Source organism: Toxotes jaculatrix, chromosome 16 (assembly GCF_017976425.1).
Source record: "Toxotes jaculatrix isolate fToxJac2 chromosome 16, fToxJac2.pri, whole genome shotgun sequence".
NCBI lineage: Eukaryota > Metazoa > Chordata > Actinopteri > Toxotidae > Toxotes > Toxotes jaculatrix.
Window position 1 is genome coordinate 16,716,930 of NC_054409.1, and position 23,024 is coordinate 16,739,953.

The 23,024-nt window shown below is 40.3% G+C and overlaps 1 protein-coding gene across 3 annotated transcripts; it reads right to left on the reverse strand.

Moving 5' to 3' along the window:
- Window positions 1-1,731: 1,731 nt before the first annotated feature.
- On the reverse strand, window positions 1,732-21,164 carry fubp3 (far upstream element (FUSE) binding protein 3). Of its 3 annotated transcripts, none has more exons than XM_041058921.1 (19): window positions 21,051-21,164; window positions 17,220-17,331; window positions 15,043-15,073; window positions 14,382-14,431; window positions 14,140-14,211; window positions 12,603-12,660; window positions 11,740-11,902; window positions 11,144-11,242; window positions 10,821-10,925; window positions 10,593-10,695; window positions 9,688-9,788; window positions 9,119-9,248; window positions 5,709-5,869; window positions 5,337-5,410; window positions 5,091-5,167; window positions 4,645-4,701; window positions 4,363-4,413; window positions 4,077-4,204; window positions 1,732-3,180 (listed from the first exon to the last, which is right to left on the reverse strand). In XM_041058921.1, exons 1-19 carry the CDS (start codon window positions 21,144-21,146, stop codon window positions 3,172-3,174), a joined length of 1,677 nt encoding a protein of 558 aa, XP_040914855.1. In that variant the 5' UTR covers window positions 21,147-21,164; the 3' UTR covers window positions 1,732-3,171. The 3 variants fall into 3 exon arrangements, with proteins under 3 accessions (XP_040914855.1, XP_040914854.1, XP_040914856.1); XM_041058920.1 differs by having other exon boundaries at window positions 15,043-15,076; XM_041058922.1 differs by lacking the exon at window positions 4,645-4,701 and having other exon boundaries at window positions 15,043-15,076.
- Between the last annotated feature and the right edge of the window lie 1,860 nt (window positions 21,165-23,024).

Sequence of the window (23,024 nt, forward strand, 5' to 3'; positions counted from 1 at the left end):
TAGTCAGATCTCTTACTTGTGTAAAATTAGTAGGAATATCTCTATGTAAAAGTCTACTGCAGCTTATTTAGTCCTGTAGTTAAAGTACAGAACTATTATCAGATAAAAGTACTTTCAGTACAAAAGTGGAAATACTCAATATGCAAAATAAGTGCTCTTGTTTTACTGCTGAGACAATGTCAGAAAACAGTTTGATGTAAACCTGAACCTGAGTATCTTTAAATCAGTCTTTGGAGCAGCACTGCCCCAAACTGTATCCTCCTCTAAATGCCAGTTGGTAAAGATGAGGATTCAGTCACTGCAGCATTAAATAGCCCCTGCAAGAGGAAAGGTGTCCACCAACGGCTGATATTAATAACAATCTTGCCTCTCAACCTCCGTGTGTGAACAATCCTAGAACAACCGAATCATTAGACAGCCACAGTCGACCACCAGGTCAGAAGTGTCCGCGGGGACGGCACGTTAAAAAGGAAGAGGATCAAAATCAAGGGCTGGATTTGGAAACAGCTGCACAGCATCAATGCAGGGGCTGGTATGGGGCCGTGCAGGGTCCACTGTGGCAGGAGGCTCCCTGCTGAGAGCAAAGATGTGCAATGACAAAAGCTGGAAAGGCTCTGGAGGGGGTGGAGAGGAATATGTCACCGGACAGGAGCCTGAGGGATGAGATGCTGAGGCTGCTGCTGCTGCTGCTGGACAGTTTACATGTGAAAGGGGGGAAAGGATGGAAATATTAAACAGATTGTTTAGGTAGCAAAGAGACGCGGAAATGTAGGGAATCTGCTAATACGGACTGAAATTTGTGAGGGAAAAATCCTAATCTTGTACTTTCCAAACCACTAGCAGTATGTTTGAACGAATCAGCATCACCTGAAACCACACCTGATTGTTTTAACATTTTAAAGGATCAGACAGATGTGCGTGTTGAAACAGATTTTAAAGTCTGTGATATTAAAGACTTAGGTCATTAAGTCAGGCATTTAAAAAAAGAAAAAAAAAAAAGAAAATGTCATTTGGAGCAGTTGACCAACTTTAACAACTTTCTGAGGACAGATACAACTTTTTCATTCCTTCTTTTGCGTCATATAAAAGAAAAAAAACCCAAACAAAACATTTCAGCCATTTTTTTTGGTCCATATATTGCAAATGGCTGATTGAAATTTAAAAAAGGGTTAGGGGTGAGGGTTAGTAAGAAGCAGTGAGCAGATCTTCTTTACCAATTTTAATCTAAAAACCAGAAAACATTTGAGGACATGTACAGCAGGCGATAGATTTATAATCACACATCTCTAAAGATGTGGAAACAATTCGTTTGCCGTTATCCTGCCAGATGTGTGATGATGTGATGCGGTGCATTACTCCCAAGTGTTAACAACAGTTAGAATTGCATTCAATTAACTGTCAATTAACAGTGGAGTGTTGCAATTAACATTAAGCAATTGTAATGATAGTATAACTCAAGAGAGGCTTGCGGAAAATTTATTTGAATTTGAGAACTGGCAATAGACTATAGAAAATATATATTTTCTGCTTATAAAACATGAAAACATACACTTTGCCTACATATCCCCTATGTATCATTTGTTAGTATATACACACACACAATAGAGCTCTCAGAAAGTTTCCAACGTGAAACTCAGAATATTCAACACTTCGATTCAGAATACAACAGAAGACATTCAGATGTTTATAATATTCATCAAACAGAAAATCAGCTTAACAGTACACAATAAAGGTAGTCTGGATGTTTTTAATACATGGTTAACTGTACACATAAGGAAAAAAAACACCATAATTAGACATTTTGAAATTATATCCCTTTTCATTAAGAAATGACGTTAATACCAGAATCATTTTTTTCCATATTGATGCATCATTTATATCATTTATATTAGATCACACAAAGAAATAAAAAATTAATTAAAAAGTTATTAGCATTGGACTGAGTCCAACACCCCACTGAGTCCACAGCGAGGGCTCAGTGCGGCGTTAGTGAACTGGGAGGTACCAAATAAGAGTTTTTGATCATAATACTTAAAACATAAAAATACTACATTAATTATTACACAGGTAGAAGTACAGAGGCTTAGCAGTCTTGAATAGTTCAGGTACACAACATACACAAAAATCTACCACTTCTTACTTTTTCTTCATAACAAGATGCAACATCAAATTTCAAATCACACATTCACAATCTTTGAACATTTTCAGTATGAAAACAGAACAGAAAAAGAGGGACAATTTTCCTGCAACACTGATCACAGGAAAAAAAAATTATATAAGTATATATGAAACATATATATTTTAAATTAACAGTCAAATATGTGAGCATATATACATAGTTTTACAAGATAGCAAAGGCAAAAAAGCTATTTGCAACATCCCCCTAAATTCTATCAGATCATTGTAATAAATTATCCATGACATTTCCATTTGAAAAAAGAAAAAAAGAAAACATCTTAAAACTACAAGTTAAAAGTCTGTCAAAATATTAGAGAACCCATCTTTGTTTCAAAAATGAAATAAGATATTGCACCTTTTTTTTTTTTTTTAAACCAGAGTACAATAAAATGACAATGAAAAACAGCATACAATGCACATCAGGAATTAAATTAGAACTATTGCCACTGCCTGACATTAATCCTTTTTTTTTTTTAAACCTTGTAACAAAAATACATTTCCTGTAACAAAACATCACAGTTTCATTTCACTGAATTATGTAAAAGGAAAAAAAAAAACATTTTAACACACTCTTTTAAACATCTTATGACATACGACAAACGGTATTCAAGACTGCTAAGCGCATAATCATGGTTTCAGTTCAACATAACTAGAAAAAATAGATCATATTGCCTTTTGAAATGTTGGGTTCATTTTGGCGGTACAATCTGAGTCAAAGACAAGAAAATATAGAAAAACAAAACAGCTCTCTCAAGTCCAAAAAGGGATCCCAGATACTGTCTATCCAAAATAACAGTGTACATAAGCATTTAGTAACAAATAAATGTTCCTGATTTTAGAAATATTACTATATCATATAAGTCATTCTACAGCTAGTGTTTCTCACTAAGAAAAAAAAGTCTTCAAGGCGTTGCAAATCTTGAACCCCCCTCTGTTAAAAAAGGGTTGTTTTCATCCTCTCAGTGATTCAAGTCTTTAACCTGGGCGTCGTCTCTAATGATCCTGTGGAATAAAACCAGTTTGTTGATCAATGCTCGCAATATTTACCCGCACCGCAGCTGATTCCAGCGGTGACAAATACTAAAACAAAACCTCTGGCATTTGTTTGGAGTATAAAAGGAAAAGTTTGTCGATATTCCAGATTTGACTTATCGTCGACAAATCCCGATCGAAAAGACCAAAACCGATAGTGAATTTATGCCACAAACAAGTCTTGTACCACAGACTTTCACTGTTTTGCAAAAACTATTCAAAACACGCGTGTCTGCAGCAGGAGGATGTATGTGGGAGGGACAAAACACAGAACCATATGTTTATTGATACGCTGCTAAAAATAGTCCCCAACAAATACACTATTTACTCATATTTATAGCTGTGAACAACTTGTTTTGTCTATAAAATGTCAGAAAACATCTCAAAATACATGTTAGAAAAGGCAGCTAACAGAAAAACGATTAGCTGATTATGTGACCATCCAGAGAGTTTAAGATTCATTTTCGGTTTATTAACTAATCGATTCATCGACTAATCATTTCAGCTCGACTCCCATTTCATTAAGAAACTTATTAATAATTATGGTTCTTTGTGTTTTTAGATTGAGGTGATTGAGACTAGTCTAAACATATTTACACTCAGTGGCGAGTTGTGCAGTAAGTTTATAATGCTGAGTCTTTTTCTTTTTTTTAAAGATGATGGATTTTGTCCTCTAAAATGACTGAAAAGTTGAATCTATACCTCTTTAAAACCTTTTTATTAGAACATCTATGAAGGGAGGATTTATTTGCTGTTGCATATTGTTGTATATTTTGGGCTTTTCACACGATTTCTATATCCTTTAACATCTGTATTGTGAAGCTGTGAGAGACGTGTTGAGGCGGGTGCTGGGAGTCGGTTCTCACCTGAAGGCCCGGGGCTTGTGTCTGCTGTGCACCCTGGTTGAAGTAGGCCATCGGCTGTCTGTAGAAGTCAACCCAGGCGTTGTAGTCAGGATTAGAGGTTTGCTGAGATCCAGGACCGGCTGTCTGGCCTGAAGGGGAGAAAAAAAACAGCAGTGAGGAAGAATCGAGAGGAGCAGGAATCAAGGATATGAAGTCACATTTGCAGGTTTGGTGGTGTTTCAGAAGAGCTCAAACTTGTCACACTTAATCTGTGTTTGGCTCATAATGAAATAAAACAAGGACTCACCCCAAGCTTTGTTGTATTCAGGAGCAGTGCTCTGGGCTTGGTTTTGCTGACCTGTGAACAAGCACAAGAAAAGTCTGAATTTTGTTTAAACAAATCTTGAAAACAGTTTTTCCACGTCTGTGACTTTTTGACGCCTAATTTCATCAGGCTGGTGTGAACAAAGTTTAAGTGCATGTTAGCAACAGAGATTTTAAATTTAAACTAAACAGGAGAGTAAAATAAAGCGGCCCTTGAGCTGGCTGTTAAAGCAAAAATATTCTTTTCTCTCTGAGTGACACTTGCCTAGCTTTTTATAATACTGCTCCCAGTCCATCTGGCCCGTCTGGGATCCATTGTGACCTGAAACCAGACACAGATAACACCCACCAGAGTTACTGAGAGAGAGCTTAGCTTTTCCCTTTTTCACCTTCTGCCCTCATCTGCGATTATGCTTCCTAATGATTTCCATCGACGGCAAATTTAAAATCTGTGCGTGCGGGAAAGACGAGGTTAGCCACAGGGAACGCGACGGTCTCATGGACTTTGAATACACAGCAAAGATACAAAACTCAGTGATAAAACTCGCCTTGGCTGTGCTCTGAGTGAAAATGAAACAACTTAAGAGATGAAAACTGTTTATGTGCTGTTTGTTCCCTTATTGAGTCATTGATCTTCATTTGTTGTGCTTTAATACTGGAATTTTGTCTAGAAGACATAGATCCAGTAAAGTTCTCAGCGCACTGACTTACTGTGGTCCTGTTGGCCTTGAGGCTGCCATATTTGAAAGGTTGTACCCCATCCTCCAGTCATGAACGTCTGAGGCCCACTTCAGGCAAAAACAAACAGATAATTCAAAGTGAGGAGAAAAAAAAAAAAAAAAAAACTTGACGCTCATAGGGAAGACACTGTGTCACACTCTCCGCACATGTTTGACCAGTAATACATGAACAAATACATCAGAATGTGACATGATGAGGAGAGACACTGATCCTTACTGTTGAGGAGGAGTGGTTGGTCCTTGGTTGTAGAGATTCATACCGAAGCTGCTGTTGCTCCCCATTCCTGGGCCCTGGAGCAGAGAAAGGGAAGAGGAGGCGAGTGAGAGACCACACTTGTGTTTAAAGGGAGCCAACAGGCAAGGTCAGAGGGCAGGGCCGGCCGCTGATGCACTCCATTAAGTCCATTTGATGGATTCTTCATGTTTAACCTCTGGTGACATCCTGCTGGCCACCAGGACCACAGCCACAGCCTAGCTCACCCCAGCAGCTCCCCGCATTGACATGTGTGCTCATGAATATCAGGCCAGACAATAGTGTTTTGGGGGGAGTACCCGGGAGGGAGGAGGGGGCTGGAGCCAGACCACCTACCCCAATTCTATCATCGATCAGCTGGCGGGCCTTTTCCAACTGCTGAGGGGTGCCTCGGATGGAGAAGATGCGCACGTTGGGGTCGGTGTTGGGCGGCGGGTTTCTCTGCAGCTCCACGTGGGCACGAGACTGCTCTTTGATGTTCTTGATGGTTTCTCCACCTGGAAAAGCATCAAACAATTTTGAGTTTTTAACGTTTTTCTATTTGGCTGACGTAATACTTTTACAACAGAAGTGTTAGAGAAGTCTTGGAATTAGCTATAATTGATATTTTTATAACAATCTATGAAATGACAAAAGAAAAACAGTGTGACAGCGTGAACAGTGATGAACGTATAGAGACTTTTCACCTGAATCTGCTGCTCCTCTCGACTTTAAAGAGCTTTAGAGTGAGGTTTGGCTCAGTGTTTCGCTCTCAAGGCCCCACAACTTTACTGTTTAAGTTCACGCTCACTTGTTTTCAAACCCATTCGCCCTGTGTGTGTCTTGGGGGTAGGGGGACAACATGTCATACAGAATAGTTCATTTCGAGCATTGTCCCACCTTTATGCCATGTTCATGCAGTATCAGATTTATCGTAATCTGGCGTTTATGACTTGTACATGACGTTAAGGTCAATATCCGAGTTATAACTATGACTGGGAAGTGTCTGAAAATCAAATTAATGTGGACACCTCACGTCAGCCAGTCTGTTTTCTGATGTAATTAAACTGAATCTCACTCATCTCTACCACGAACGCAACTTAAAGCCGGACTCCTCTTCACGAGAATCACGTCGACTCACTTGACTAAACTGATGTGATAGTGCTACCTTATGAAGACCCTGGCATGTGTCCCACCACTTATCTACCATTCTGTGGTAACATCCATGCAAATCGGTAAACAAAAGGAGACATCTCCTGCACGCCACCCCCTCCGCTGCATCAGATGCCAGCTTCCCGACGTGTGGGGAGAGCAATTACACCAGCGGGGAGAAATGAAACGGAGCTGGCAGGAGAAAAGGGCCAAAATTGAAGCGTATCCTCCTTCTGGGATATCATTTGTCTCTTTTACCCTTTTCATTCTTGACTCTGTGTTGTCCTCTGTGATGAGAGGAGGGAGTGAACGGGGTGCATACAGCCGCCGCTGCATCCAACACCCCCCCTCGCCCCACGCCACCCCTCCACAATGCCCATCTGAACGAAAAAGGCTGAGGGTGCTTCCCGGGGGGACACCAGGGCTGTCCCAACATCAATTACACATTTGTTCACTTGTGGCTGACACTCGGATGACCCTAGCTGACCTCCGAATGAAAACGCTCATCAAAAACCTCTCCTCCTCCCGTTGCCTATTCCTTGCTGCCAACAGACTGCACATGGGCCATTAACCCATTGTCAACCAAATGAAACTTCTGCCTTAATGAAGCCATTATGAGCTCTTCTAGTCAGACAGCAGAGAGCAATGAAGACCCTGACTATTCATTTCATGGACTGGGCTGTAGTGAGGACAGATAATACGGGCCTTATTAATGAGACTGGTTTAGTGAGCTGGAGAAAAGGAGGGGATACAAAAGTGCAACTGGTGACGGCATTCAGGGCAAAGCCAGGGGACTGGTTAGCTGCTGGTGGTGGGGAAAAACCCTGAGGCCTCAAGGGAAAAATAACAGTACCAGAATGTGTGATACGGAAACGACTATTGCAAAAGAAGCTTTACAAGAAACCAGGGCTGGGCAATATGATTGGAATATATATGGAATTTATGCAATACCCATTTATATCACTGTTTGGAAAATATTTGGAAAATCGTTAAACTACAAGTGAGCACTCTCCTGCACTGGATTTTCTTTACCTTTTTTCTGTTCTTGGACTGAAATTAACTCAAGTTTGATAACACAAAACAGAAGATGATCAATGATAAAGACATGAAAATCAAATGAGAGTGTCTTCACACTAAATCCAAGTTTCTGTTTAACATTATAGGCCCTTTATTTCTCATTTTTGTGGGGGAGCGACAAAAGAAATTATTTTAGGAATACTTGGATATTAAACTGAAATGAAAGTAAGTCAGCGACAGATTTTGAATGGGTATCGTGTGAAAGTTCATTCTTGACCTTAGAAACAGCTGTTTGACAAAGAAATCTTGACTTGAGGTCTGCTCTCTAGCTTTTTGAAATTTCAGTTTTCAACTGAGCAAACTCCACCTGCTGAGGACGACTGTGAGACGCAACAGAAAGCCCTGGAAAACATAGTGCCTGAACCTTGAGTTTAGATGTTTTTAGGTCAAAACTCATGAGTAAAGCTGTAGGGTCCTTGCTACGGCTCTTGCACTTTTGAGTTTGAGCTGGTAATAAAGTCTGAGCAGGTTGGTGGGTGGCTTGATTCATCACGAGCTGTGTGTGTGTGTGTGTGTGTGTGTGTGTGTGTGTGTGTGTGTGTGTGTGTGTGTGTGTAGGGGGTCAGAACAGAGGGGCAATGGGCTGCATATGGCATCGTAAAGATATTAATCACCGCACCCTTTAAGGGACGGCTGACAGCACCCAGACCCACCGCCATCTCCACCATATTGGCCCACTTCATATGCTAATGCATAGAGAGGGGGGACGCAACGCCCAGGTTTATTTGTTTCCCTCGCCCCACTACATGCACAAAAGCCACTTGACATTTCTATTGCCATGTTTTTATCTTAGGTAAAGAGGCCCCCCCCCTGACCCCGCCCACCAGTGCACACACAGACACACACACCAAAGCAACATGCATGCACACATACTCACACACACACACACACACACTCACAGCTCCTTCCAATGCAATGGTCAATGACTTTTAAATAGCTGGCAATAGAGTGGGCATGAATAGCCAATAAGCTAATTCCTCCTATTCATTCCCTCGCTGCACTCTATTGGGCTGAAAGACCCTCATTAGATGCCAGGCAGCCTTCCACATGATTGAGGGCTGTTATTATGCACCTTTAACAATTAATGTCACATTACACGCATTATCCCCGTCATTAAGCCCTTAGTCAAGCCAATGAATGCCACTTGTGCTGTATACATGAGCCCTGGAGGGAGAATAGGAGGGTGGTCACTCACCCCCCACCCCCTCATCAGTTTCACGCAGTGGCAGAACACCAAACAGCGTTTACTTATTAAAGGAAAAAGGCAATCTGGTGAGTCGGGTACACTCTTATTATACTCCTACAGTTTGTATTAGTGAACTGCGTATTATTTCTCTAAGTTGTTGTCAGAATGTAGCGCACGTGGGAGAAAAGACCAAACAGCCGGAAACCGACTACACAAAAGCACACTCAGCCTTCCCGGGAACTTCTATATACAAGCTAATAATAAAATAATCTTAGCTTTACATACAAACATAATAAAAAAACAAAAAACAAAATGACGTAATTAAAAAAACAAAACAAAACTAATTCCTTACCTTTGCCAATCACTAGGCCACACTTGTCAGCAGGTACTGCATATGTCACCTCCTGCAGTCCTCCAGGCCCTCCCATGTTACTGTCGCCTCGCCCTCGACGTCCCATTATTCCCCCAAATCCATCTCGCTCCTGTGGGGAATGAACCAGGGGGAAAAGAGAAGAAAAACTCAATAATAGAAAGAGATATGGTAATTTTGTGGTTTGCCATTGACACAACACAAATGCTCAGCTAACATCTGCTGGAAAGGTCAAAGGAAAACAAGAAAGTACTAAAATTTTGCCCAAGGCGACATTTGTTCCTTAAATTGCTTCTTACAGAATTGCTACTGATGTTTCACTCAACATAGCTTTTATCTTATTACTAGTTATAATAAGATAAAAGCTATGTTTCACTCAACATAGCTTTTATCTTATTATAACTAGTTTAAGAAACTTTTACAAGTCCTCAAAAATGATCAAGACAATAAGCCTCAGCAATAATCAGATTAGTCAAAAACATTTACAGTTTATGATCTGATAAATCTGCTATCTGGTAGTGAAAGGTGTTTTTTATTTGCTGGCCACATACCTGAGCTGTCTGAACCAGTTCATTGATGAGGTGGACCGCATGGTGGCAGTGGTCGGGCTGGCCCATCACCTGAGCAACTCGGTCAGGGCTGACTCCATCGTCTGGACAAGTACAAGAGGACAAAAAGGTCTATAACTGCTCTTTTTTTTCCCACATACATCTTTACTTTCTACTAGTGAGCAAAAGCCCTGTATTTTGATATTTTTCTAATTTTAACACCGTGCAGATTTGGATTTTGAAGCTCAAGTGAGAAAGTGAACAATTTGAGAGAAAGCTGAACTTGTGGTAGATGATGCTGGAGTAAACGTCACTGCCCATAAACTGTGACGACTGTGAAGCTTCGCCTGGAGTTCAGTCACTCGCCATTTTATATCAGCTGTCAGGTGCTCAGACTCCCACCAAGACAGGCCAGGTATTTCACTGGAAGCAAGGGGTTAACTGGAGTCCTGCTGTAAATACCTATGGTGTACATTTTGATTTATAGATCTGCACCTGATTTCACCCACTCATGTCACGACTGCACCACTAGGTGGATTTACCATATGTGATCAGGCCATTTCAGGCTTTAATTGGTGCTGCTGAAACTGTTTGGATTCTTTCACTCCTTTTGTGATATGAGCGACAGAGGGCTACACACATATGTGCAGAACTGGATTTACAACAAGGTATTTCAACGTCTCTCGTTACTGAATTGGACATTACTTTGTCCTTTCACAACTTCTTTAATATTATGTTGATTATCAACAATCTCCACCGGCATCAGTCACTCGCAGGACTAAACACAAGCAGCCTGACCTGTGACCTATCACACTTCTTGCTGCACCTTCATGTCATATCTCCATAACGGTCAAAGTATAGTTATATATTTGTGGAGGCGCACGTCAACCATCCTGTTGTCTTCTTACCTTGTTTGAACTGGATCCTGACCCCGGCATCATTCTGAATCTTCTTGATCATCTCTCCGTTCCTACCGATGATGATGCCGACAGCAAATCTTGGAACAACCACCTGGAAGATGAGGACAGAAAAAAGAATTCAGAAAAGATAAAACTTCTCCTCTTTTTGAATAAATAAATAGCATTAACATCAACTTGGCTGTCAAGTATTTGAAAAGCAGAGAGGCAAGCTCCTACATCCAGACTGCTTCCCCCCATTTTGGATCCAAAGTCTGCTCGGCCAGCCCTGAAGTCTCCCTGGTCCTTGTCCCGGATGAGCTTCACCACAAGTTCACGGGCTTGCTACAGAGAGGGTTTAAAAACACAGCAAACTCTTTATAAAAAAAATATATATATATATTGTAGAATGCTGGGTGCGAAGCAAAAGTCCAGCTGAAAACCTCTCAATAAAAACAAAAAGGTTTTCAAATGTTTGAGCGGAAAACTGAAGGCATAAAATGTGTAAAATTGAGTGTAAACTGGAAAGAAAGTGGCACACACTGAGTTCTTCTGACACCAACCTGCACTTTGTGGGGATCCCCAGTGATTCTCAGGGGCTTGTCTGCTCCAGTGGGCATGGGGTCATCCTGAATCATTATCATCTGCACTCCTGTTCTCTCCTGCAGGGGTACAATCAGACAGAAGCAGAAACAAGAGTTATCTGGGGCCCAAAACACTATTCACTCTGAAGGCTGGAAATTATGCCAGGTCTCAAAAAACTGGTTTTTATTTTGACCCAGAGCAGAAGGTTAATACTCACAGAGGATGTGAAAAGATATTTCAACTAATCTGAAAGCTTTATTTTTCAAATCAAAATCTAGTAAAAACGAGTAGTCTTTAGTGTTTGCAGATGTGCTGTTTTAGTTGGTACTGACAGCGCAGTCTGGTGTATGTGGGATCAACTACAAATAGACCCCAGTGCCCATGTTCATGCCAGTGAAGATCATGTCACCCAGTGCAATGAAGGGGCTCAAATATGGGATTTTAATAGCTGCAATAATAACAACAATGGAGCTCCATGACACAAACGAATGAAAAATATCAGGCCTTGGCCACACAGACAGCACTTTTTAGTAGGATCAGCTGCTAAACTGTTCAGCGTGACCCGCTACCAGACCTGCAGCTGTTTGATGGTTTCTCCTCCTTTGCCGATGACCAGGCCGACTTTGTTGGCAGGGATAAGGATCTGTTGGATGGAGCTGTTGCCGTCCATCTCACTGTGGAAGCCTGGACCATACCGACACTGCTCCACAATCTCACTCAGCAGCCTCTTGGCCTGCCTGTGGGGGCGGAGCGAGGACCGAGAAACACATTTGTCACCACAGCTACAGCTCCTGCACAAAAACTGATCTGAGCCACGTTTCTCCTTGTCAAACGATGAAAGAGGTGCTCAGGTAATTCAGTGGTTAAGAGGAGATGTGAAAAGAGATCTGAGTTCGTGCCCTCTTTGTCACAACAATAGGACACACTTTTTTAATGCTCTGCACTGTTTCAGTACATCTGTCAAAGTTTACTGAAAGCCAGAGCCTGTCTGCCACTGTCAATGCAAGATACAAACTGGTCCGTTACAATTTGTGCAGAGGATTTATCTTTGCACTGGGTCCAGAACTTTGTTTATTATTACATTTATAAGCACACATGTAAGGATCTTACAAAAAAAAATCAGAGAAATAGCTTTATGCACACTACAATGTGTATTGCAGTGAGACATAAGTCAGATTTCCATCTCCTCATGGCCAGATAGTTTTAGGAAATGGCACATTCCACTCGAAAAGATCACATTGTCTCTCAGAAAGGGATAAAACATATTGCAAAAGATTTGACAGTCTCATTTGAAATATATGGACACACTGCCAACACTGATTTCAGATTTGACTTAAAAATACAGGGAGGAAATTGGAGCAGCATTTGTATGTCTGTGTATATTTTGTTAAATTTAAAGCTTAAAAATAAAATATCCCAAAAAATAAGTTGACTCACTCAATGTTCTCTGGGCTGCCAGTCAGCGTGCAGGGTCTGTCCAACATGCCTCCGCTGTCTGTAACCAAATAAGAAAATTAGAGAAACTGCGTATTCTCACATACAAAAGAATGAGTAGTCGACTGTACAGTCAAGTCATTCATATTTATACAGCCCAGTGTCACAAATTGGCAACAGAGGAGTGATCCCTCTTCCAGAAATAGACAGACATGCAACAAAGAGGTTGTGTGTGCTGATACACTAAACGGAAATAGAAACTGAAACCACTAAAATTACAATATGGAAAATCAGTATCACAATATTATAAACTGCAAACATATGAAGAATGTGGCTCCAGGAGAAAACCAAGCAACTTCCAGCTGTTTGATATACGAAATGCTTTCACTGTTGCTGTTCACATGTTGCCTTAGCTGTTAGCATTAAAAGGAAAATGTCCGTTTCAAGTGAAACTGAAACAAAGGTACAAATTGCATCAATGACAAATTTGAAAATTGCCACTAACACTTCCAAATATTACCATCTCCGGGCCATAGTTTTCATAAAAACAGACTAACCTAGTAAATTTAGTAAAGTAACAGGAGTAGTTATACTAGTGTGTCAAGCCCCACAAACCAGACATCTGATGCTCTGTCAAACACCAGATGGCTACAGTGACAATGGCAGGAAATAGTTCAATAAACCAAAGAAATGCTCAAAACAAAGACTCAAACAGTTAATTTGACTTAAAAAAAAAAAAAAAAAGAGGAGTGATGCTCTTTCAAAGCCAAAGTGGAAGTTATTCAAAACTAAAACTGATGATGCTCTGACACCAGATGTATCTGACACTGATGGCAAGACTAAAACCTTTTAACGTCACTGCAAGAAACATGCTGTGTTCAGGTGTCCAGATTGAAAACATTTTAGTTTAAAAAAAAAAAAAAAAATTAAATATTGTTTTCAAGATGTGTTTCTTTCAAAAAGGCACTGACTGTACAGGACATATTCTTTAACCAGACACATTCAACTGTTGCCAAACTTCCTCGCTTGTGAAATCTTACAGCAAACAACAGCGTTAACAGACTGGCTCACAGCACTGTCTCTTATCTACAGCTCTGTAGATTTAAGTATGTCAACACTCACCAAAACGCTAAACCTTCAAGGTCAAACCCTTTCCACTTTGGTTATTTCTTCTTTATTCTGCTCTTCTGTATATACGATTTAAATATTTGGAAAATACATACAAGTTTACATACAAGTAACAACAGAAGAGCTGAGGGTTTAGACCAGAATGAAGTGATGACCCAAAATCAAGTGCGGAAGAGGTGAAAGGGTCCGAACACTTTCTGAAGCCACTGTATGTAACTTAGGAATTTAATTAGTGAGATATGAGAGAGCTTTGTAAATTTGAATATAATGTATGTGCTTACATGTATTCCGTTTGAAAGGGAAAATTCACCGTATCACTGTGTTTTCAACTTGTGTTTCAATTTAAGCCTGTAAGTTTCCTACCAGCTGCAGAAAGAGATGGCGTTAGCTAACGTGTTTAGTTATAACTTACCTGAAGCAATCTGGATCTTACAACCTGATTCCAGTTGAATTCTTGAGATCTGCTCTCCTCCTTTTCCAATGACTGAGGAGGAGGAGGAGGAGGAGGAGGAAAAAAAAAGACCAGGTTTAAGCCTTTGTGAATTCAGACCCGAGGCCCCAAGCAGTGACCCAGAAACTGAGCAGAATGTCAATACTGATGATTACATGATAAACATTAGTACTGACTATATAATGAACTCATGGGCTACTTACTGAATCCCACCATCTTATCAGGCACTTTGAAGTCTTCTGTTGTGAGAGCCCTGTGACCAATTAGGACATGATTAATAACTCTGGCTCACCAAAGAAAATAAAATCAAGACCCATCTAAAACTTTTTTTCTGACCTAACTTGTGCATATAAAAAAAACAGACATGTCAGAGATATTCAGTCAACTACCACAAAAGACTATGAAAACTAGAAAATAGTGATATTAGAGAAGCTGCAACCAGCTATATTTTTGCCTTTTTTCTTAAAAATATGATTCAAACGATTAAGTAGTTCTCAAAAGGTTTTGCTGATTAATCATAATAAATCGTAATAAAATACTGTAGTGGACTTTTTTCACTGTTTCAAATATTTCAAAGATCTGATAATTAGCTGATTAAGAGAGAAAATAAGCAGTAAATGAAAACAACTAATTAAAGCCTTATCTAAAAAAAACACTGAATATGTAATTGTATGATATGACAATGGAGACCAACAATCTGACTTTGAACACAGCAAACACCTATGATGCTGAAGAGATTTATGATTAGTGAAAGTAAAGAATATTTGATCTCAATACTACGTAACTGAGGCAGATTAAACACTATGAACGCATCCAAGGTGCATTAAAAAGAACAGAAACAAAAACTGAGTTTGCTCTGCTCACCTTTGATGTACCATTGCACCGAGGTGGTTCCCTACTGAGGGAAGAAAGGAAAGGAAAGCAAACCAACATTAACATATGAGAAACAATGTGACATCATGGTATTTTAATAATAATATTTTAGATATCTGATAAAGTGACAGCCAACGAAGCAGCAAAATGAGAATGAATGACTCTGTGCTGGGGGGGGCGGGAGCAGATGGATATGGTCCTGCCAATCCTTCGTGTTCGTGTCTGACCCACCGCGGGGGGCTTTCACCAGCATGGAAATCAGGCCTGAGAGTGTATGAGTGAGTGTTTCAATCAGAGCCGTTGAGAAAGAGAGAGGCCGCAGCTGGGTCAGTGGCTGCTGGTCCTGAATTGAATTCTGACAGGTAGCACCAAGCAAGGGTCCTGCGGGGTCACTGGAGGATGTGCTGCCATGGATGTGAACACCTGAGTTGATATCTAGCAGGTTCAATCAATTTTATGGTCGTTTGCACTGATTTCACTTCTTCTGGAAATGCACTGGGGTTAACGCTCGAGGACAGAACAGCTATGAATATAAAAAAGGAGGTGCACTGAAATCATACAAGGACAACACTGCAAGATAAAGCGTGAGGACAGTGGGTGTGTTTGTATTCTTGTACGTTTGATAATTAAATGCTGAGAGCTAAATGCAGTGCTACACAGATACCATTCCTGTTATTTACCCCTCAGACTGTGGGACAACCTTGACTGAGAAAAAAAAAAAAAAAAAACTGAGGACAAGTTGTTGCAAACAATAACAGCGCGTCAAACAAACCTAAACCAGAATTGAATACAATTTATCTATCCATGCATTCAGGGCTGAAATATCATACAAACAACTGTGACAAGATAAGAGGAGGACGGGATAAATGACTAGTGTTCCCACTTCACAGATATGAAATGGATCAAATCTTTGTTTTGTGTGCAAGGCACAAAAAGATAGGATGACATTTTTCGCACTACACTGTGGTGTCAGACACTTAATACTCCACACGAACATGAAAATATAAAACCACAGCTCTCACTTCACCGATTGCGGTGTTTCCCCTACATGGCTCCATCTGTGGTGCACTGCATCAATTTTCAAACACACAAAATCACAGACGCGGTAACAAAGTCCACTTATGGAATTGCTAATCAGCTCATAATGCTGCTTAAGTGGCACAAAAGTGGAGAGATTGAGCTGGTGTCACCTATGTCAGTGAAGGACAGTGTGATGGGTGAAAACTAAAAAAAAAATGTGGATTATTACACCTTACACACTGCCTTTCACAATCTTCAGAAGTCTCTGCAAAACCTCAAACATGTACTGAATGCTGATGAGACAAAATGTAGTTTATTCTCAATAACCCATTATTCAATATTACATTCAGTCCACAAACATAATGGTACTGGAGTTTAAGTTCAGTCCTATAAACATCTGGCAATTTGGTGAGAAAGCAGTCTTACTTTTAAAGATAAAATTGATTTCTAAAGTTGGAATATTTTGGAATGGCAAGAGCAATAAATAAGAAAATAAATTCTGATATTTTGGTTTTATGTTTTTTGACCCTGTCTGTTGAAATCTGGGGTTTCATAAATAAATAGACGCTACAGCTCAAATAAATGTTTGAACGGTCATTTCCAGTGAGACATAAGGAACAAGCTTTGTTCAAACATCGTTTGGGCATCTCCACAACTTTCTTTGCTTCCTGCATGTTCATTCAAACAGGCTCATTGTTGGTTTCCCTGGTTGGAAAAACAAACAATCAATCAGAGCTTTTGAGGCAAATGAGAGAATATGATGTACAGGTTGTTGTGCGCTGATTTACAGAAAGAACTTTTAAATTGGCACATTTCTGTGATCGACAAGAAAAACAACCCCAAGCAACCACTGCTGCAGCTTTTGTGTTGACTAAAAATGACTTGGGCTAACACGTCACTTGCTATTCACTGGTTTGAGCAAAATAACCGCTTCCAAAAAGAAATGGCAACATGTCAAATTAGATAATGAAGCGAAACACAATGGTGACTTGGTGGTCTAATTTTTAGGTTTAACTTTTTAGGGAGGATGGAGCAAAAACCTGCAAAGCTACACAAACATGTGGAAGACGGCCACGGAGCATCTCATCTGCAGGAAGAAGTTTTTATGAAGACATCCACATACTTATGTCTGTGTGATGAAGGCTTACCTCCATTGTCTAGGGAACGTTTTTGGCCTCCAAAGCCGTAGAGGGAGGGGTCTATGACTGGAGAGGAACTGTTCATGTTGGGCATCTGGTCTCCTCCCATCTTGGCTGCCATCTGGGGACACATGACAGTCGGCGTATGATGGAATAAAGGTTAGAAGTGGATAAGCGATGATATTATTTGACCATACATTTCCCTTTCCAAGACAACAAGATGGACAGCCCTTCATAATAAGTGCAACACGTTAGGTTCAACAATATCACAGTAGCTTGAAGCAGCGGGTTTTGTTGAGACTACCGATACAGGTGTTTCCCATGAAATATTTGTCATATGCTGGCTCTCGCTGACTAAACTAACATTTTCATCCTTTCACTGACAAATGACACAAATCATCACAGCACAGGGTGATATCTCAACTGACTGGATTTGCCAGTAGATGCAGTAAATGCCTGAAAGTTACGACAGGTACGGCAGCTGCCTGAAGCACTAACACAAAAAATAAGTCTAAGAACGTTGACCATAGTAAATAAAATAGTCTAAAGGGGCAAAAAAAATTGTCATTTAAACCGAGAACTATCTGATGAAAAAAAACAAACAAAATTATACATTTCATGCCAGCTTTTAGTACTACAATTTCTTCTTTCAGTACCAACGTGCTCAAAAGACAAGTATATATATATATATATATATATATATATATATATATATATATATATATAAATATATATATATATATATATATATATATATTTTTTTTTTTTTTTTTTTTTTTTTTTTTAATCCACCCCAGATCAAAATCAGTGACCAGCCCAAGGAACGATCACTGGTCTGTAAATTTCGGGCCTATCAGGCATACCTACGTGGCCTACGTGTTTTTCGATTGGATAGTGTACAACTGCTTCCACACAACTTCGAAAGAGGGCACTTATTTGCATTACAGCTTAGCTAAAAACCAATCTATGTCTATTTTCAAAATCATCCACTTGCGGACCTAAAGCTGATGCTCATGTTCTGCGGTGATGGACATTAAAATCTTCAGTTTCGCTGCATGAGAGTGTCAACAGCATTTTCCACTCCCCGTTAATCTGCCACCTCTCCTTCCATACAAAAGTATAGCATTTCAGAAAATTATACTAAATTGACATCTGTGCCTGACTGGAATTTTTTCACAATATGAAAATATAGTGGCAGCAATTAGAGTCTTCCATCACCTTCAGGGATGATTATGTACTTCAGAGCCCACCAGTGGAAGCGAGAGGGGTGCAATGGAAATAAGGAGGCAGAAAAGGAAGCAGGTGTGGGGTGGCTCACATGACATTACTGTAGCTACGTGTATGTCAAGCAACGCGAAAAGCTTTGCGGCTGAAATCAGCACTCAAGTAAACGGTTCCACTTTGTGAAACCAGTGTTTCTGCTTCACTCTGCTTCACTAGAGCTGGACAGATAGCTGAGACATATCTTGTCAAACACCTGCCTGTTTTATCAACTGTGTCTGTAACAGTTTCAGGTTACAGATATTTTTGACAGTATTTCTGTTGACATTTTGAGTTAAGTATCCTATATCTGCTCAGAAAATAATTTATCTTGTTTAATTTATTACAGGGGAAAAAGGTGCATTGATCACTGGAACGGTGAGGCAAACACAGTGAGCCACTTTCTTGGGCGGTCTGGTGGTTTTTGCAGCAAACCTTCTGGTACAAACGTGTCTACCCTGCAGTGGAAGCCGCTCGATGTCCCCTGAGGCCTGTGAGTAAACACCACTGTGTACTGGACAGGCCTCCATACTAAACTCACTTCTTGAATGCAATCTTTGCTAAATGAATTTGTTTAAAAAACAACAACAACAAAAAACTTAAATAGTAGTGAAGTTTCATACTTTAAGTCTTAAAATATGTAGTCAAAGGTCTGCTTTGACAAATAAAATGACATGCAGTCACATGGGAGGCAAAGTAGTTATATTTAGGATCCAAGAACACTTTGTCCATTTGCCACTGTGGGACAACTGTTTCGTCAGTAATCTACACTATTCTTGACTCTGACTTCCACTCAATGACGTTTTTATGTTTTACATGACCTGGTGTTTACAAACGGGTTCATGTTATTGGTTATGTTGAGCATTAAGACAGGTACGTTTAGTAACAGTGAGACTCAAAACTGCCAAACACAGAAGTGAGAAGCAGGTAACTTCTACTACTGAATCCATGGGAACCAACACTACACTCTAAACACCAGTGCAGAGAAGCATCAGAACAAGGCCTTTATTTCCCTTCTCACCACTTGCTTTGTTATTGTATGCATTACGATGTTTTATGACAACACGCAAAATGATGCAATGACTTTTCTGTAAAGTACATAGTGTACTCCAAGTTAATGCTCTACAGCACCCAAACCCACAATCCAACAATAGCCATAAACAAAATGTGGCAAATACAAATAGTTTTCCGCAATGGTTAACATGTAATTCATTCTAATGTTTGTTGTTGTATATTAAGGTCAAAAGTGGGGTTGATGCCCACACTCAGATCCTTCATATTCAATCAGCTGTTACTGCTACCGTTACTGTTTTAGCAAATCCTAGACCTTGTGAACAAGGTGTGAGCACAGATAAGAAAGGAGAAGGCAGAGTCGGGGGGGTGGGGGGGTGGGTGCATTTGTGGACAGTGAAATGCAAAAACTGTCAATGCTGTGACTCTTCTGACATATATGTGTGCACATCTTTTTACAATCATGCAAATTAGGATTAAAAATATCCAAAGATGCACTGCGTGTTTGTAATCTACACTGGGGAAGTTAAACTAGCAGCTATATGACTAAAGTCCAATTTGCACACTATTAACTGCGGTCAGTAGTTTACTAATCTTCTATTACAGCTCTACTTTTGACCAGTTCAATGGTAGTCCAACTACAGTGACCATCTCTGCTTCAGTCACTATCTGATATTAAAAGATACCAGTTATAGGGGTTTGCAGTGAAATGCTGGTTGTGTTGTAAGTGATACTTTTCAAGTATTTACCAGGCAGCAATGGAAAAATCCCAGTGTGGCGACCAGGAGGAGTGGAGGGAGGCTTATTTGAACAGATGACGTTACATTACATGGCCTATCTGTTGGGACACACACACACGCTAGCAAGCTATCGCCAGCTACACTAGCCTACTCAGTTTCGGTATTGTGTGCAACATCTGCTTCCAACTTTTAAACACAGTCTTCACGTTAGGTTAAAGAAGGGGAAATAAGACGGGGGTTTAAACGCCAGTGCTGCATGTGGTTCCTGACCAAGCTCTCAGTGTGTCTCTTTAACTGGGGCAACAACCAGTTTAGTAAAAAGCTAACTTCAAAACCAGAAGCGTGGCAGACTGGTGGGTTGTTCAGGTTTCGTGTCTGAGCTTAACGTTTAGGTTTAATCACGTTGTGGGTCAAGATCCGGGGTCTCAAACTTGTTAACTGTTGGTGAGTTAGCAAGCTAAGCTAAGTGCAACTTCTGACTTGACAACAGGTTGCAGTGTGTCGACTTAACTTACTAAAGTTGCACAAAGTTCGACGTTACAAAGGGCCTTCGTGTCTTCAGTCAAACATGACTTGTGTGGTCGTTTCTGACAGTTCTGACACTGTTAACGGACGTGTCTTCCGCCCCGAGTAAACTCTAATCTGTCCGCTCAGCTATCTCTGCTACTTAACGTTAGCCTGCTAGCTCGCTCGTTGGCTGGCTGGCTGCATGAGGAGTGTTTGTAGTAGGGGGTCCGGACTGCCCCGTCCTGCCCTGCTCCGACACGCAGACCCGCTGCTTTTGGTCCGAAAGCATCACACTTGCTGTGTTCGCTGGAGAGCGTTTTACCTGTCGGACCCGGCGTATCGTGTCTGCGAAGTCATCTTTCGTTCCGGGCTGAGCCACCGAGGCCTGTCCCTGAACCAGCTCCGCCATCATCATCATCCGCCTCGGCAGCTGAGAGCCACACTACAGAAAAAAAAAAAAAAAAAAAAAAAAACAGCACACGTGCCAAGCCAAAGCCCCGCGAGCCGCGTGATCTCGCGAGTTGATCGACCATGATGCACGTTTACTTTTCACATTTCATAGACAAGGACATTTCAGAACCTTCTATAGAAAATTAAAAAGACAAAAAAAAAAAGAAAAAAAAGAAAAAGAAAAAGGAATCAAAGGCAGAGCAGAACATAAAAGTGGAACCTGGATTTGAAGGTGGTCAAAGTCGTTTATATAATACTCTCTGGAAGTGTTGCGATATGTTGAAAACTCTTTCTATTCATATAGAATATACATTAAATATATTTATAATCATTTATATAATATATTTCTATTATGTCCACCCTACGTGGGGGTGGGTTTACTTAATAAACTACCAGCTGAGTGTATATACACTTTTGCAGTGAAGTATAATACAATCAAGTCCATCAAGGCCTGTGCTATATTTGTGAAACTTCTCATGTATTGAAATATAGTCACTGAAACACTGTGAAAACAAGACTTATGAAACAAAACAAAACAAAACAAATCACAATATCATGATCAGGATGTGATACATTATTGACTGTGATGCTGAAGCTGTACTTTCACAGAACAATAGCATGCTTTGCTAAAGAACTCTACAGCAGAGAAAGCACTATGGTGAATTGTTATACAGCTGCCAGAGATGTCTGCACTGTGCTACCTTGTGCTTAATGTCTGGGGGTAATGGTTAGTTGATCCATCACACAATAAGTGTTTTTTAATCAGGCAAAAGCACAATGAGTACTAAGCTACATCTTAAAGCCCTCTCTACAGAGCTACATAGATGTTTTGAACTGACATTTGCTATTTATAGTTCAAACATTTCAATCTGTCATGTCGGAATCAAAAAATTCCCATCTGACACAATAAAATGAAAACTGAGGAATATTGGTTTTTCTCCCCCGCTGCACATGTGGAAACATCTATTGTTGCACATCTGGAAAATGCCAAGAGCCAGAAAGAAGAAAGTAAAATTGCTGCAAATTTCCAAACTGTTTATGCAAAACAGTTCCTGCTCCATAAATTGCATCCAAACCTCATTGAACAAAGTGGACGAGAAAGGGCTTTAAATGAATGTGTGGTCCAGCAGAGTTAGATACAGTTCAGGTTGATTTTAGCTTTTTGTTTCTGAGTGTCTAATGAAGCCTTTCTTTAGGACAAATGCATTAGAATAATTTTCTTAACAATGCATAGTAGTGTCTTGTGCCTTGTGACATTAAAAGCTCAATTCTGTCAGATATATTAAGGTCTAAAATGTGGTTTTAGGACATGATAGTTAACAGCATAAGAGGAAATGCGCTAGCCTGAAGCTTATAGCAAATCTCCTAAGATATGGGCTATTTTTAAACACTTAAATCACAGTTGCACTCACTTATGTGCAACATATTCATGCAGTTGCTTGAACAGAGATGAGTGACCTCGGGCTTGACACAAGCAGACTGGCGTGCTGCGTCTTTCAGACATCTGTACATATATCAATTTCCTTTTCTCGTCAGCCCCCGGGCATGTTATCACCTCCAAAAGAGAAGCAGAGAAATTAAGTGGGCGCTGAGGGCTGTTCCCAGACCAGCACCTCTAAATGAAGACCTCCAAGACTAAAGTATGATCCTGGCCCTGAGAGCATATTGCTACCATGTGCTGTCCAATGTATTCAAACCTGGAGGTGGCTGGGAAATGATTTCAGAGCTCTGGTATCAAAGGGTAAGTCAGGTGGTGGTCATCATATACAGCCAGATGATGCATGTATAAGAATACACAAACACACAGACTCACACACACACCTACACAAACACACACAATTATTAT